Here is a 16,984-nt window from a genome sequence, read left to right as displayed (position 1 = left end):
TTTTCCTTGGGAAAAATTGGAAGTGGTGCTCTTAGAAGTCTATCAGAGATCATTTTACAGTCTGATGTTGCTCTATTTGTAGTTATGGAGAAGACAGGCTAGAAAGGAGTAGACAAGGAAATTCCCAACATAGTTCTCAGAACGGGGCTTGTACCTTTTTTTGCACGGCAAGCCACTGTGAGACAAGCAGAAGGATTTCTTTGTTGATTCAACCTTCTAATTAAGCTGTTTGATTGTGATGCAATACATGGAGGATATATGTTTAAATTTAATTTCAGCTGATTAGTAGAAAGAAGTTTGTTAAAATTATCTATAATAATTATATACTGTCTATTGTAATGATAGAAATCAGAGGTGAGTTAGATTCTGAAAAGCAGCAGAAGCAAAGAAGCAGCATTAATGCGAGTGGGAATGGTTTATTTGATGAGTAAGGCCTCATGCAGGTGTAGGCTTAGAGCCCAGGGGGAATTTAATGATTTACAGCATGTCAGCATCTGCAGACAGACAGGAAGTAAATGGATTGTATATAAGTGTTCGCTCCAATGTTGGCTGACTTTTCGTTAGGCAGACTGCACCAGTTAGCAGCCAATACAAGCACAGATTTGGTTCTTAGTTTTCTGGGTATTAACTTACTACGCAGCAGTGTGATTAGCTTGTAATTTGTAATGAAAAATGCAAGGGCCAATATATACACTTATGCCCTTTGCCTATATGACTCAGGCCATGGCTACACTGCACTTTACAGCGCTGCAACTTTCGCACTCAGGGGTGTGAAAAAAACACCCCCCTGAGCGCTGCAAGATACAGCGCTGTAAAGCCTCAGTGTAAACAGTGCCGCAGCGCAGGGAGCATGGCTCCCAGCACTGCAAGCTACACCTGTAGAGGATGTGCAGCGCTGGGAGAGCTCTCTCCCAGAGCTGGCGCTGCGACCACACTTGAAACTTCAAAGCGCTGCCACGGCAGCACTTTGAAGTGCAAGTGTAGCCATACCCTAAGTTCTATGATAATGTCTTTGGTACAGAACGCTAGTGGCTAGGTCGTCAGCTGGTGTGAATCAGCGTAGTTCTGGATCTGGCCCTGGGTTTTTATTTTACACACAATACAATATGTATTTTCACTATAGAATTGGTTTGATGTGAATACCTATATTTAGCATGGTGGTCTTTAACTAAAAGGAAATTATCATATAAAATATATTTTCTTTTCTTGTTCAGTTGAAAAAGAAAAATATGGGGTGTAGTTCAGTGGTTAGTTCTGTGAAATGGGCATCAGGATTCTGGGATTCTGTTCTCAACTCTGCTACTCATTCGTTATATGACATAGGCCAAGTACAGGGCCGCCCAGAGTGAGGGGGCAAGTGGGGCAATTTCAAGGGTGAAAGTAACTTAAAGGACTTACCGGTACTGCAGAGTCCTGCAGAGGGGGAGGGGCCTCAACTGGAAGAGGCATGGCCTTTATCAGAAGAGGTGAGGCCTTTAAATCCTGGGGCTTTTAAATCAGGATTTAAAGGGCTCAGGGATTCAGCTGAAGCTAGGAGCCAGGCCCTTTAAATTAATCCTGGAGCTACCAGCTGCAGAGGCAGCTGGGAGCCCTGGGGTCTGGGCAGGGGTGAAAGTAATTTACATTTCTTACCCATATGGTCCTATCGCAAGCAACCCACCCACCTCTCCTACATACTTCATGGATCCCTCCCATTGCATGACATAGATAGAGAAAATAAAGCTACTGTTACTACTACCAGTACTGTCTGTAATAAAACTTTACTATTGGAATAAGCCTGAAAAAGTGAAAACTCACTGTCACATTTTTCTCTGTGTCTTCCCTCCTCCTCCAGCCAGGCTGCCGATGCTAGGCTCTGTGCTTTCTCCCTGCCTGGCACTCAGAAGCTGCTGCAGAGGCTTCCCTCTAGCTTGCAGCAGAGAGACTGCCTCCTGCAAAAGAACGGTTTAAACTCAGTTGTTCCCTGATGATTCAGCCCCCAGGGTTAAGATAGGTTTATGGCATCTTTGTTAATTTTACTCCCAGTTGTTGGGAGAGGAGGGAAGCTGTGTGTGACCATGGCAGGGGCAGTTCTTTTCTGCCTCCTGGATGAGGAGATCTCCAATACTACTAAAATACAATAGTAGGGGCTGGTTGCTGGGGTCGGGGCAGTCGGCGGCAGGCTGCAGCTGCATTGTTTGTGACACACACATTCACACATACACATACATACTGTATGTATGTGTATGTGTATGAATGTGTCACAAACAATGCAGCTGCAGCCTGCCACCGACCAGCAGCGACCCCAGCAACCGGCCCCTGTGGGCTGCTACCTGCAGAGAGCCAGCAGGTGCTGCTGGGCTGGGTCTGCCAAGGAGTAAGTAACCAAGGCAAAAACCACAGCCAGCCAGTCAGGGAGGGAGCGGTGGGCGGGAGGAGGAGAGGAAGGGAAAGTCAGGGGTGAATGAAGGACAACTGGAATAGCCTTCATGAAATATACAAGATATTTAAAGAAAGTTTTATCAATTTCAGCCTGTGCACTCTGCAGGCAGGACAAAACAAAAAGAGATCTGAGATTGCACTCGCTGTCCTAAGGACATTTCAGGTGTTTAAATCAATGTAGAAAGAGGGTGGATTGGAATGAAAACTACTATTTCTTTCAAAGGAGGCACAATAATTTTGCTGAATATTCAGTTTTCCCCTCCAGTCCCTTTGTGGTTTTGTCTATGGGGGCTATTTGCTTTCCCTGTAAATCTTTAGTTGCTTTAGCAAAATTGATTTGCCCAAAATAAAGCCTAATCATCATAACACATCTTTCCACCATGTTCTCCATGTTTTTTGTGTTGTTTTTTTTTTAAACAGTAACATTTCAAAGAGGATCTGCAAGCAGTTTGGACATCTTAACCATGATCCTCTGCTGGGGAGGGAATGGGATAGATTTGAACTTGGAAATAGTTCCTGATTTTGATTGTGTTTAGGAGATCCCCTCATCCCGGGGGCAGAAAAGAACTGCGCCTGCCATGGTCACACACACCCAACAACAACTGAGAGTGAAATTAACAAGAATGTCAGAAACTGCTCCTAACTCTGGGCACTGAACTGCACAGGGAACAGCTGAGTTTAAACTGTTCTTTTGCAGGCAGCACTAGCAGGCATCTCAGCCAGTCTACTGCAAGCTAGAGCCTAGAGGAAAACCCCTGCTGAGGGGAATGGGGGGGAATTCAGAGCCTTGTCTGCAGCCTGGCTGGAGGAGGGTGAGGGAGGAGACGAGAAACCAGTGTGACAGTGAGTTTTCCCCTCCCCCCTGCTTTTATTAGCTCAGGATTTAAGCTGTGCAGCCAAATGCTTGTATTTGTTGTGTATATTAGTATTGGAGAGATCCCCTCATCCCCGGGGGCAGACAGGGACTGCCCCTGCTGTGGTCAAACACACCCTCTCCTCGACCCCCTCCCTCCAGCTACTGTGAGTGAAATTAACAAGGAGGCCAGAAAGCTAGTCCTGGAGGCTGAACCATCAGGGAACAGCTGAGTTTAAACTATTCTTATGCAGGGAGCACGCTTCTCTCTCCCTCCCTGAGTCCGTCTCCTTTTCTTATCGGTCCTTCATACCGGCGCTTACCAGCTTACTTTCACCTCTGGGCAATTTGCCCCAGGCCCTGGGCCCCGTAGGGGCCCCCACGAGAATATAGTATTCTATAGTGTTGCAACTTTTTTCTGTGGAAGGGGCCCATGAAATTGCTTTGCCCCAGGCCCCCTGAAACCTCTGGGCGGCCCTGGCCAAGTAACTTACAACCAAACTTGTAAAAGTAACCACTGAATTTGGGTGCCTCAATTTTTTGAGTGCCAAACTTGAGACCCTTTAAGACTGGAACAGTAAGTACTGTTCAGTTCTTAAACAAACAAACAAACAAACAAACGAACAAACAAAAAAACCCACAGATTCAAACTTGGTCTCCCAAAAATTGAGGTGCATAAAATCAGTGGCCACTCTTGAAAAAATTTGACCTGAATCTGTCTCCATTTACCCATCCATAAACTGGCCATAATACCTATTACGGTGGGTTATGCTCAGGTTTAACAGATTAATCTTTTCTCATATAGATTTATTATGAAAACTATTTAAGTTTTCATAATTCCTAGAAAAAGTCTGAGAGGATGGTGAAATGCGACGTAGATGTTCTCTGAACTAAACTCTCATATCTTAACAATTTTGGGATGTGTCTATCACATACCAAATACCATATCACATATTTATAGATGTTTCCCCAACAAACAACAAGCTGAAGACTAAGTGCATTTATTGTAAATTTGATTAAATAAGAGATGCTATTTTAATTTCACACTGCATATTTATGATACTGATAGCAGCTACAATAATATATCATGTACTCATCCCTTCATTGGTATGTTTAGCAATTCTGTGTTGCACAGCTGTGTATGTATGAAGTTTATGCATCATGATCTATTAAGATATGAAATTCTTTGTAAGCACTGATAATTTGTTTGTATTTTTTCAAAAGGTTTGGTGTGGAACCTCCCGGGTTAATAAAGCTGGAGAAAGAGATTGAACAAGAGGAAATACTTTCAGCCCCTCTTCCATCTCCTTCACCCTCCCCAACAAAGTCTCCAGGGAAAAAGAGCACAGGAAAACTGTTGGATGATGCTGTAAGTGTGCTTGGGCAAGCTTTTGATCATGAGATATCAACAAAAAAATAGACTAACATCTTCATGACACATTCTGACATACACAGGACATAAGGGCCTGAGTTTGACATCTCACCGCATTTAGAGGTCTAACAACAAGATTTGCAAGCATCTACAATTAATATCACTTGTGACCACGATTATCTGCAGTTTGGGGAATTTCAGTGGATAGTGGAAATCTGCAATTTGGCCCAGCTTTGCAGTGCTGAAGTTCTTACTGAGGGCCAGGTCTGGCTGTCATTATTTTTATTTTATTTTATTTTTTTAAATTAGTTGTTCACTGAACTCTCATTTGGTGTTTTGCCTGAGGAAGGACTGAATCAAGACTGTGAGATTTGTCCCTTACCAACTTATACATATTTCTAACAAAGCATTTCTGAGTCATTTGAGCCTCTTTTTATACTCTAGTTCTGCATGTCTCAGAGACATTGTCTCTTGTAGCATAAACAAGTGCAAAATAAATTTTTCCTCACTATTACCAAGGAAAATACATTGCTTTACAATTCATTAAGCTCTTTATATCATACTTCTCAGTTACACTCCACTAGAGGGGTTCATTTTGAAACAGCTGGAATCAGCTGAAAGAGACATTTTGAAGCAATGAAGAGGTTAACTAGGAAATTACAAATATATTCTTTAAAAAGAAACAGTTACTATAGTAACTGCTATATCACATGGTAGATGTACCACCTGGGAGTTACAAAGTGCTTCTTGAAAAACCTATGTGCCACTTTTGTGTTACAATGAGCAGATGGAATATAATGTTCATTCTTTTAATGAAAAATGTATTTTTACAGTGTAAATGAGTTACATTTAACTTTTATATTTTGTTATCTTTAACTGTGCAAACTCACTCATTGCTTCTCTAGGAGAATTGTGGAGAATGCAGGTATGTTTAGAATGGAAGAGGTGACTGTATATCTCAGGGGAACAGAGAAGAGAGTATGAACAGCCATCTTCTTTAATTTAAAAAGCAATAGGGATAGAGAGGGCTGAATTTATCCAGTCAAATTCCTGATCCTCACTGCCCCCAGACTCACACACTATAAACTAATGGCAGCGCTCATACAATCCAGACAGAAAAAAACCCAACAGGGCTTAGTTTTGCCCTCCAATTCCATATTTGATTTTTAAATTCCAGTCAATAATACTTCTATGCCCCTCAGGTCAGTGAGGTTGTGGAGGCAGCAATGGCAACCGCAACAGTAAGGGCTCAATTATCCTCTGGTTTGTATCAGTTTTTACACTGGTATAAATTGATTGGCTTTGATTCTCCCCAATACAGAGCTGCTCTATGCTACTTACCCAGAACAAAGCAACACTAAAGGTGGCAGACCAGGCTACTAGAGGCCTCCTCCTGCTCAGGTGAATCCTTGGCAGCATAGAGTTATCATAACAAGTCCTACACCACCTTTCTGCTGGCTTCTAGTATAAGGAGTGTCACCAGACGGTGTGGTTGGCATGTATTTATGTAGTGGCGATCCCTTCCTGTTCGACCCTCGCGGCCACAGGCAAGCTGATTTGGGGAGCATTTAGAGAATCACTCTGGTACACAGTCCCAAGATCAGAGGACATATAAGTCCATATATACCTCTTGCACCTCCTGCAACCTACGTTCAATATGACCCATTGACTTCAGTAGAGTTACTCCTGATTTATGCGGATGGTAGAGGTCTGGAATATCTTAAGATTGGTTTGATATTCAGTATCCTGGACCTAATACTCTTGATCTATGCCATTGTGAATGAGAGGAGAATTTCCATTGGAGTCACTGGAATAATTCTGGTGTTAAAACAATTAAGTGACAAGAAAATCAATCCCAATGACCATTTTTAATGTGTTAGTGCCAAGTATAATTTCAAGCTATGAAGTAAGTTTCATGACAATATACTGCACATTTTTGAGAGAGGGAGGAATCATTCTCAGCAATTAATCCACAAGGGAAAAGGTCTGGTCAGATGGTAACACTGGATCATTTTAGCAATAAGGTGGAAAGCCCTCAAATTAGGTGATAAAGCATAACTCAATTTTAAAAGTTCCTCTTCCTGCCCATCAGCTGAGAAGATCAACTACAGAAAAAAATGATGTTACTTAACTTGTTTGCTTTTTACATCTATAAATATCCCCAGTCACCTCCAACAAAAAGAACGTTCCTTTGACATGTTAAAATTTTCCCTCAAATATAAAGCCTAAATCCTAAAGCCTCCTATTCTGTATAACAGATTTGTTCCTGTATTTTTGTCAGACAACCAAAATACCTAACAGAGCCCAGTACACGACCTTAGCATTTTTCCTGTCTAAGACAGTGTTACTCAAACTTTCATCAGTAAGTTATTCTAACAGCTTTCTTTCTGTTCTCAGTCTCTTTTTATGGGGCCTTAGTTTACAAACTGGATCTGAAAAGGTCTGTTGAGTGTTACATGAAGTGGACAAAACCTTTGGAAAGTTCCTCCTGCATTTTGTTTCATTTGACATCAATGCATTAGGTCAGCTTTCATCCAAGAGAAGGACAGTATGTGGAAATGATTGCCTTCATGCACTTGTCAGTGTTGTTTCTTAGTGGAAGTGTTATTTGAATGTCAAATTAGAGTTCAGTCAACCAGATCTGCTCTTTGACGTTGATGGTTGTGCTACTTTAAGATCACCTAAAAGTTCAGAATATACATCTACTAAATATTAATGTCATTGGTTTCACATTCAAAGCTGAATTCTCCGTTGGAGCTGAAGTTTGGCTGATGTAAATGAGGAGTGGGACAAAAGTAGCTTTCAACAGCCCTTGTTCATCCCTGATCCTTGGGCTTTGGGGTCCATTTTTTACACCAGTGACTTAGAGAAGCCTCAAGGCAACTCTAAATTACACCTGGCTATAACAGACCATAACAATAACTATAACTATAACAATTGGCTAATGCAACAGCAGGCAATCATGAGAGTGCAGCAGCACATCATCTACCTCGGCCATGTCCCTGCACTGGTGAACATCTCAGAGCTGAGGATAGGGGGAACATAAAAGGCACTTTTCTCCCTGTAGCTCTTCTCAATGGCACTGAGTTTAGCTTGGATCCTGGCTCATGATCAGGGCATAGTGTTTTACCCAGGTGTAAATGGCTATGCAAGGTGAAGATAGTGCGAAATCAGGTACTCTATCTCTAAGCTAAAGTAGTGTTAATTTTATTAGTAAGGAAGCCCTGCTGGACAGCCTCCTTTTTGTGTATCAGATATACTCAGGACTCCAATACTGGACTTCCTTTACTTTTCATCTGAGAATTGTAGGTGGATTAAATTGTAAATCTGCCCATCAAAAATCAGTAGAGTTCAATTCCATTCACATACCATCAACCTCAGGTTGACAAACTTTGAGCTAAGTTCATCACTCAGTTATATGGTGAAATTCCATGGTAAACTGAGTGTCTGCGAGGATCACTGGCCTCTACTTTATCTTTCCACACCTGGGAATTCTCTTTTGATTTGGGAATCCCCACAACGTTGGATTTCACAGATGCTTTAAAAAACTGCTGCTGTATTTATTTTTCATTTTAATATTTTTAATAAGTAAGAATATAGGTTTGTTTAATATTAGCATTTTATGTAATTGAAAATACATGTAGATTTCAAGAAGATATTGTGGCCCAGTCCTTGGGCCCAATCTGAACTCTGCGCATGACCCAAAGGGAGGACACATCATCTGTGTTGTCATTACTGGGCTATGACAGAAGATGCTGATGCAAAGGATCTTTTTGAAGATATTTTAAGATCTATAGGGTCTTTCTTGTGAGTCCCCAAGCTATGCCAGAAGCTCTGCAGAGCGAGAGAAAAAAGTGGCCCTGAAAAAGCTGTGATCACCCATTTTTTTTCCTCTTTCACGTGGCTTAACATAAGAGGAGAGTCTGTGTTGCTTATATCTGAATACTATATGAGGTTTATTACTACACCTCTACTCTGATATAATGCGGTCCTCGGGAGCCAAAAAATCTTACTGCGGTATAGGTGAAGCCGCATTATACTGAACTTGCTTTGATCCTCTGGAGCGCAGCTTTACCGCGTTATATCCGAATTTGTGTTATATCGAGTCGCATTATATGGGGGTAGAGGTGTATTTGATTCAAGGCTTTACATGTACCAGATGTACCAAATCCTGAAGTTTTCATTCAGTTTTTACTCATTTTTAATTCAGCAAAAAACCCGCTGAATGCACTGGGATTGTTCCCTATGGACCACATAGAAGCTTAGTATAGATTTCATGATTTTGCCCATTAGTAGCAACAATGGTATTAAAATCAGTGTCTTAAAATGTCACTCAGTGCCATACTATTAAAAACGTTAGAGTTGAGGGGAAAAAAGAAGTAAGACAATTTCAGCAATAGTGCCTTAATTAAAAGCCTGAAGAGGTGTTAGGAAGAAGTCATTTGTCATGATGACAGAGAATAAATCAAGGGCATGACATTACGGTAACTGCCCTTTTGAACAGTTTGCTGCAGATACACTCTATGAAAGAGATACAATAATAACTTGTTTTTCAGGTCAAACACATTTCTGAAGATCCTCCTTGCAAATGTCCCAATAAATTCTGTGTGGAGCGTCTTTCACAAGGACGGTACAGAGTTGGAGAGAAGATCCTCTTTATTAGGGTAAGAAGTTTTCATTCTTCATGTTATGCAATATCCCTTTCGGAGATCACTGATATCTGCCATCTGACAGCAACATTTTTTAATGCTTGGGCTGCTTCTTTCCAGGTTAAAATGGCACCACTGGTTAATGAGAAAAAATATTTTCTTTCTGACAAGTACAGATTCTTATTCATAGCACAACTGGGGAAATACAGTCCCCGGGAGGGGGAGGGGTAGAGAATTAATAATGTGGTAGATCCTCCTACTTCTAGGTCATTGATTCCATGCTGGCCATGATAAATGGTGACTAAAATTCTTCACAAATAGAGATGATGGTTTCTTATTTCCTGTTGGAATAGTATTCTTATCAGAAAAGCCATCATTCCACTTTGTGATAATTGGTACCCTATTGACAGTCTGAGGAGAGTGGTCAAAGACTGAATGAGAGTCTAAATTACTCTCCCATCCCTCCATCCCATGGTTGACATACATTGGGAGGGTAGCATAGGCAAAACTGCACTACCACAGGCATCTTTCACAGGTACCACATTAACTCACGTACGGCAGAATTGTATTGGTAATACACATTGAATTTCTATCTGGTTGAGCTGCCCCCAAAAGGCACCATTTTGCATACATTCTGAAATCTTAATCTTTTATATATTTGCTTATTTTAGTAATTTGAAAATACCCAGATTATTGATTTTATATATGCCAAGATCCAGTCTGTCATTATGTCCCCCCTTGCAACGTACATTTGTTCTAGACCCAAGTAGTAGCCAGACAAAATTGCAACTCCTCTTCTCATTGGAGAAAATGGATTGTGCTATCTCTACTCCACCAGGGGTACATGGCTCTGCTCTTGCATAACTGGGGGTTTAGGGCCTGATCCAAAATCAGTAGAAGTCAGTGAGAGTCTTTTTAGCCAAATGAAGTCAATGGGAATCTTAGCTTTTTAACTTGCAATCTAATATTTACTCCCTCACATTCTCAGTCCTTCATTCCTTGAGGTCCCAGTTCAGCAAAACACTAAAGGATATGCTTAACCCTAAGAAGATTCTTAAGTCCCATTGAAGTCAAGTGCATACTTAAGGGCTTTGCTAAATTGGAATGGACTTAAAACATGTGATTAAAGTTAAGCACATGTTTAAGTGCATTGCTGAATAGGAGCCTGAAAAGCCTTAATTAATTCAGAACGAGTTCAGAGTGTACAAGAAATGAAAGATTGGGCTACAGATGGACTATGCAAAGGAATTTTAATATGATAAAGAAAGGAATTATGTTTTATTGCCTATGAGACTTCCTTTTAATGCTACAATATTTTTAGGGCACTAAAATGATCACTTTTTAATCAGTTTGTGCAAAAGTTAATGTTAATCAACCAAAGGCCATAGCGTGCATTTATGCACATAATGTATGGTGTTTTATAATTCACATTTCTAGTTTCGTTTTTGTCCTCTATTACATTTCACAGTATCAAGTTTCACAAGTCACTGTTGTTCCCATTAAAAACACATTTTTAACAGTGGAAAATGAGTAACTGTAATTTTTCAGCTGTACTTTTAAAGTAGCCTTGTATAAAATTGGTGCTTTTTAGCCAGCTTGCACTTTTGATTTCTTCCTTTATTTTTAGTCTTAAATCACAAATCTTAAACCATTCTTAACCTTCTCTTTTTGATAAACTGTAAGTTTCCTTCTAAAATTTTGTGTCACAAATTCCCTACTGCTGGTTTCTCTGGTATACAGTTTGTTCCAAGTCAGTTTTCCGTTCCAAGTGTGCAAACAAAACACCCCATTTCATATCATGCTTCTGCATTCCAGGTGGAATTGTGCCAAAAAAAAAATATAACTGTGATATGGATTAGACATCAAACTACAGTATTAGGGCTAGATCCTGCTCTATGAATGTCATTGGAAAATTTGCCATTGACTTCAATGGAAGTAGGCTTGATCCATAGTTAGTGTACTTCAGGAACAAAGTACATTATAGTTTGGTTGCACTGGAATCTGTCTCATTATGGTGCGTTCCACTGGGTTATAGTAATTCTTCACCAGCTTGTTTTAACCCTTCAAGCTATGGATTTTTCACATATACATAAATACATGTATTAGGCTTTTCTTTTGGACCCTTTAGAAACTTTCTTACATATAATATGATGGGGGTTAATTTAGCTACAACGAATCAGGAAAAAGATCTTGGAGTCATCGTGGATAGTTCTCTGAAGATGTCCACGCAGTGTGCAGAGGCGGTCAAAAAAGCAGACAGGATATTAGGAATCATTAAAACGGGGATAGAGAATAAGACGGAGAATATATTATTGCCCTTATATAAATCCATGGTATGCCCACATCTCGAATACTGTGTACAGATGTGGTCTCCTCACCTCAAAAAAGATATACTGGCACTAGAAAAGGTTCAGAAAAGTGCAACTAAAATGATTAGGAGTTTGGAGAGGGTCTCATATGAGGGAAGATTAAAGAGGCTAGGACTCTTCAGCTTGGAAAATAGGAGACTAAGGGCGGGGGATATGATAGAAGTATATAAAATCATGAGTGATGTGGAGAAAGTAGATAAGGAAAAGTTATTTACTTATTCCCATAATACAAGAACTGGGGGTCACCAAATGAAATTAAAGGGCAGCAGGTTTAAAACAAATAAAAGGAAGTTCTTCACGCAGCGCACAGTCAACCTGTGGAATTCCTTACCTGAGGAGGTTGTGAAGGCTAGGACTATAACAGTGTTCAAAAGAACGGGATAAATTCATGGTGGTGAAGTCCATAAATGGCTATTAGCCAGGATGGGTAAGGAATGGTGTCCCTAGCCTCTGTTTGTTAGAGGATGAAGATGGATGGCAGGAGAGAGATCACTTGATCATTGCCTGTTAGGTTCACTCCTTCTGGGGCACCTAGCATTGGCCACTGTCAGTAGACAGATACTGGACTAGATGGACCTTTGGTCTGACCTGGTATGGACATTCTTATGTTCTTATAGTAGAAATGCAGGTAAAGAGATGCTTAACTGACATTTAATTTCATTGGCCATTTGGCACCATCTCCTGATGTTGCTGGGGATAACTTTTCCTTCTGTCCCATCTGTTCCATTTATGATATAGATTGTTTCCCTGGACACTGCCATCAACTGTCACCGTGCATACAAAGTATCTGGATGAAATTTCTAGATTAGTTTGGTTCAGCACCAATTTTACCTGGATTTATGGCTCTTCAATTAGAGCCAAGTGGAAGAAATTCCACTGACTTCAGTGGGACAAGTGTTAGGGTCTTATATGGTGAAAATCTTTACTGATGGCTTGGCTTCTGGACTGGAGTCTGTGGCTCTGGGGCAGCCCACCTCAGAGCAGGGACCTCAAGGCTTTCCCTTTTGTGGACAAAATCAAACTTTGAAATACTGAAATCGTCTGCAGACCAGAACTACCTTTCTGCGCACAGTGGAGAGCTGATCTGCTGGGCTTGATTTTTGCTGTGGAGATGCCTGAAGTTATAGAATAGCGCTCTTGACTGGCTGTTTGTTCTGCTCTGCCATTCTGGATCGAACTTTCCACTAATTTGCATCAGATACTAGGATAACATTTTCAAAAGCACCTAAGTGACTTAAGAAATTCAATGGGAGCTAGGCACTAAGTCACTTAGGTGTTTTCATAAATTCCACTAGGTACCTATCTGCATCTTTAGACATCAGAATACCTATGTAAATCTGGCCCTCACTTTAAAAAATGGGACTTCGGCTTCCAAGTCACTTAAGCACTTTTGAAAATTTTACCCACAGGCTAATGTTCACCTGCTCCTGTAAGCTAGCTGAGTGTGCCTCTACTTACTTTTGCCTGCCCATTTTTAGATGTCACCCACCTCCAGGGGTACCTAGATACCACTGTGTGTGAAACTTGTGAAGTAAGAAGATAGGCTATGTCTATACTTAGGGTGGTGTGTAGAGTACAGGAAGTACATGTGAAAGGCAGATTGCAGCCACACTTGTGACTGCAGTGTATAGCTATACGCCACAGTGAAAGGTTGGTCACGGGGGGAAGGCTTTGGCGGGGGAGATAGTGGGACATCACACTGCTAAAAATAGCAGTGTAAATATGAGAAGCATTTATTTGGCATTTAGTGGCATTTACATGTGATATGTGGGCTGTGTAGGGTACCTACTCTGCTTGCTTAACCCATACCTCACAATTCAGACTGGTATTTATAGCCATGCTAGCTGGGAGGGTAGTGTCTACTCCACTATATATGTAGATGTAACCATAGATCATGTCTGAGAACTTATATAGCACTTTGGTTTAATGGTACTACTATTATTGCTTGGTCATGGTAGAATTACATTATGGGCACATTAATACCGTTGTGTTCATTATAAATACAATTATACTGTAACTACAGTAGATGAGTTAATGATTATGGGACAATAAAAAGAAAATGCTAATGAGTATTTAATGCAGTTATCCCTCTGCAATAAATTCCTCTTCCATTCTGGATCCACAGCTTTTTTAATGGACAAATTAAGAATACATCCCTTATTTTGTTTCTGTTTATGCTGCTATTTTTAAAGCAAGTTACAACCCCACCAATAAAAAACAAACCTAGCAGAACACAATCCTCATGTGCAATTTGCCCAAAATTACTATTCGTCAGCCTGGAATATTTATCACAGAAAATATTTTTTTCTCTTTGAAATAAAAAAGAAAACAAAAATACAACGAACCCAATCCTTCACATGAATAATCTTCTCTCAAGTGAGTTGTTTCACTGAAACAAACAGGACTACTTTCCTCAGTGAATATTACTCTCAGAAGTAAGGACTACAGGATCAGGCATCAAATCTGGGGTTTTTTTTGGTATTCAGCGGAGTGTATTTGCATGTGATATAAAAAGAGAGCAAAATGCATAACAAACAATATTAAAGCATAATGGAAATCTTTATTTAAAAGTATGGCAAGGACCTGTCTGACAATATAGTGTAGCTAAGGTTTGTTTCCCCTTTCCAGTTTCCTTGAGATTGGGAATTAACAGATTGGATTTCCGACCCTGCTTAAACTGAGCCTGCTTTCCATGAATTGAACATGAAAGCTTAAACACTCAAACACTGAAAACACTTGTATTTTAAAAAGGAATTGCATCTTCTGTTTATTTTGTTCTTCCTTTATTCACTTATATGGTGTTTGCCTGCTAGGCCAGAGTAGATAACTGTAAAGGCTGTTAAATGCTGGTAACAGAAGCTATGTTTTATAATAATGCTAATTATTTGAATTAAAAGAAATGATGGTATCCAATTTAATAATGTGTAAATTTGATCCTTTGGTGTAGAGTTAACGCTTCCACATGCATATACCATGTACAGGAAACCACTGGCACATTAGCTCTTGGACTAGATGGAGTAAAGGACCTATTAAGGTCCCTTCCAGCCCTAAATTTCTATGATTTTGCTCATTGTGTCCCTTTCCCACCATTGTGTCACTGTTTTTGTGACAATCAACTGTTCCTTAATAGCCTCAATCCTTCAGCTATAGTATTTAAACTGACAAAATGTTTTTTAAAAAAAATAAATGGAATAATGAGATTATAACAAAAACATAGTGAAATTTTAAAATTTTCATCAAAAGAAACCTTTTATAACTTGCCTTTTTAGGTTTTGTTACCATTAGTTCATTTAGGTCTGAGGTACTAACTCCCTCGATTTCCACTGAGGTCAATGACACTTCAGAGTGCTTATCTCCTCATAGAAAGTGCAGTAGAATCTCAGAGTTACAAACACCTTGGGAATGGAGGATGTTCGTAACTCTGAATAAAACGTTACGATTGTTTTTTCAAAAGTTTACAACTGAACATTGACTTAATACAGCTTTGAAACTTAACTATGCAGAAGGAAAATGCTGCTTTCCCTTCACTTTTTTAGCAGTTTACTTTTAACACAGTATTTGCTGTACTGTATTTGCTCTTTTGTGTGTCTCTTCTGTTGCCTGACTGCATACTTCTGGTTCCAGATGAGGTGTGTGGTTGACTGGTCAGTTCATAACTCTGGTGTTTGTAACTCTGAGGTTCTAATTTACTAAATGGATCTTTAATCTAGTGGAGAAAGGCATAACAAGAACGAATGGCTAGAAGGTAAAGTCATATAAATTCAAATTAGAAGTAAGGCATAGATTTTTAACGATGAAGGTGATATAACCATGTGAACAAACTACCAACAGAAATGAATTCTCCATCTCTTGAAGTCTTCAAATCAAGACGCCATTCGGAAGATATATTTTAGTCAAACACCTGTTCTTGGGCTCAAAACAGGGGTAACTGGGTGGCATTCTATGGCCTGTGTTATATAAGAAGTCAGACTAGATCAGTGGTTTTCAAACTTTTTTTCTGGGGACCCAGTTGAAGAAAATTGTTGATGCCTGCTACCCAACAGAGCTGGGAATGAGAGGTTCGGGGTGTGGAAGGGAGCTCAGGGCTGGGACAGGGGGTTGGGGTGCAGGATGGGGTCAGGGTTCTGGGCTAGGGGTACAGGCTCTGGGGTGGGATAGGGATGAGGGGTTTGGGGTGAAGGAGGGGCTCCAGGTTTGAGGGGGCTCAGGGCTGGGGTAGGGGATTGAGGTAAGGGGTTGGGGCATGGACTTACCTCTGGCTGATCTCGGTTAGCGGCACAGCCGGGATGCAGAGACAGGCTACATGAATGTCCTGGCACTGCGGACTGCGCTGTGCCTGAAGCGGCCAGCAGCAGGTCCGGCTCCTAGGCAGAGGCGAGCAAGCAGCTGCATGCAGCTCTCACCCACAGGCAGCGCTCTGCCCCCCAGCTCCCATTGGCTAGTTCCAAGCCAATGGGAGTGTGGAGCTGGTGCTTGGGGCGGAGGCAGCATGTGGAACCCTGTGGCTCCCCTGCCTAGAAGCCAAACCCGCTGCTGGCTGTTTCTGGGGCGCAGCGCGGTGTCGGAGCAGGTAGGCACTAGTCTGTCTTAGCTAGGCAGCACTGCTAACGGGACTTCTAATGTCCCAGTCGGCGGTGCTGACCAGAGTGACCCAGTGCCTTACATGCTGCAACTCAGTACTGAGTCACAACCCTAACTTTGAAAAACGCTGGACTAGATGATCTAATAATCCATTCTGGCCTTAAAATCTATGAATCTATTAAAGATGCTCCATATTTTGCAGGATCATCCCCTGTAAACCAAACGATGAGTAATACATACTCTCTCATATACAATCACATTTTTATTATCTGGGTGCTTTTTTAATACTTACATTCTTCAGCATTCTGTTCTAGTAGTAATACCAAAGGATTCATCTACAACTAACTCAATGTATAAACCCATGCATGGAACATCACTGCAGTTTGGTTGCTATGGAAACAGAGCCTGGGCATTTTCTTTTGGGATTCACTATGGAAAGGGGCACTGGTATATATCTGTGTGTGCATATGATTAGTCTCTAAACAGTAATCTAGTATACACTACTGCCCCTTCATGGAGAGAAGAATGTGTTGTTTATAAAAACATACAGATTTATATCCACCCAGGGAAATCATCACAGATTTAATCATGGTAAATAAGATAATATGGACATGGGGGGGGAGGCATTTTCGAAGCACAAATGATGCTGAAACTGCCATGATCCCAAATGTTTTGTGCTACCATTCAGACCCAGAGATTCATACACAGCTATATTCACAGTTTTCCCATGATGTGCTTA

At 40.8% G+C, this 16,984-nt stretch overlaps 1 protein-coding gene across 8 annotated transcripts in view; it reads left to right on the top strand.

Annotated features, from left to right (window-relative positions):
* GAS2 (growth arrest specific 2) overlaps positions 1 to 16,984 on the top strand; it is a 142,857-nt gene that overhangs the window by 85,760 nt on the left and 40,113 nt on the right. For all 8 annotated transcript variants that reach the window (XM_050955473.1, XM_050955470.1, XM_050955468.1 and 5 more), the window contains 2 exons: positions 4,499 to 4,643; positions 9,203 to 9,310. In XM_050955473.1, the coding sequence (XP_050811430.1) occupies positions 4,499 to 4,643; positions 9,203 to 9,310 (253 nt within the window). The remainder of the gene's footprint in view (positions 1 to 4,498; positions 4,644 to 9,202; positions 9,311 to 16,984) is intronic.

The sequence above is a fragment of the Gopherus flavomarginatus genome, chromosome 5, assembly GCF_025201925.1.
Source record: "Gopherus flavomarginatus isolate rGopFla2 chromosome 5, rGopFla2.mat.asm, whole genome shotgun sequence".
In the NCBI taxonomy this organism is placed as follows: Eukaryota; Metazoa; Chordata; order Testudines; family Testudinidae; genus Gopherus; species Gopherus flavomarginatus.
The sequence above is the reverse complement of the archived record's forward strand: the minus strand, read 5'-3'. Positions and strand labels throughout refer to the sequence as shown.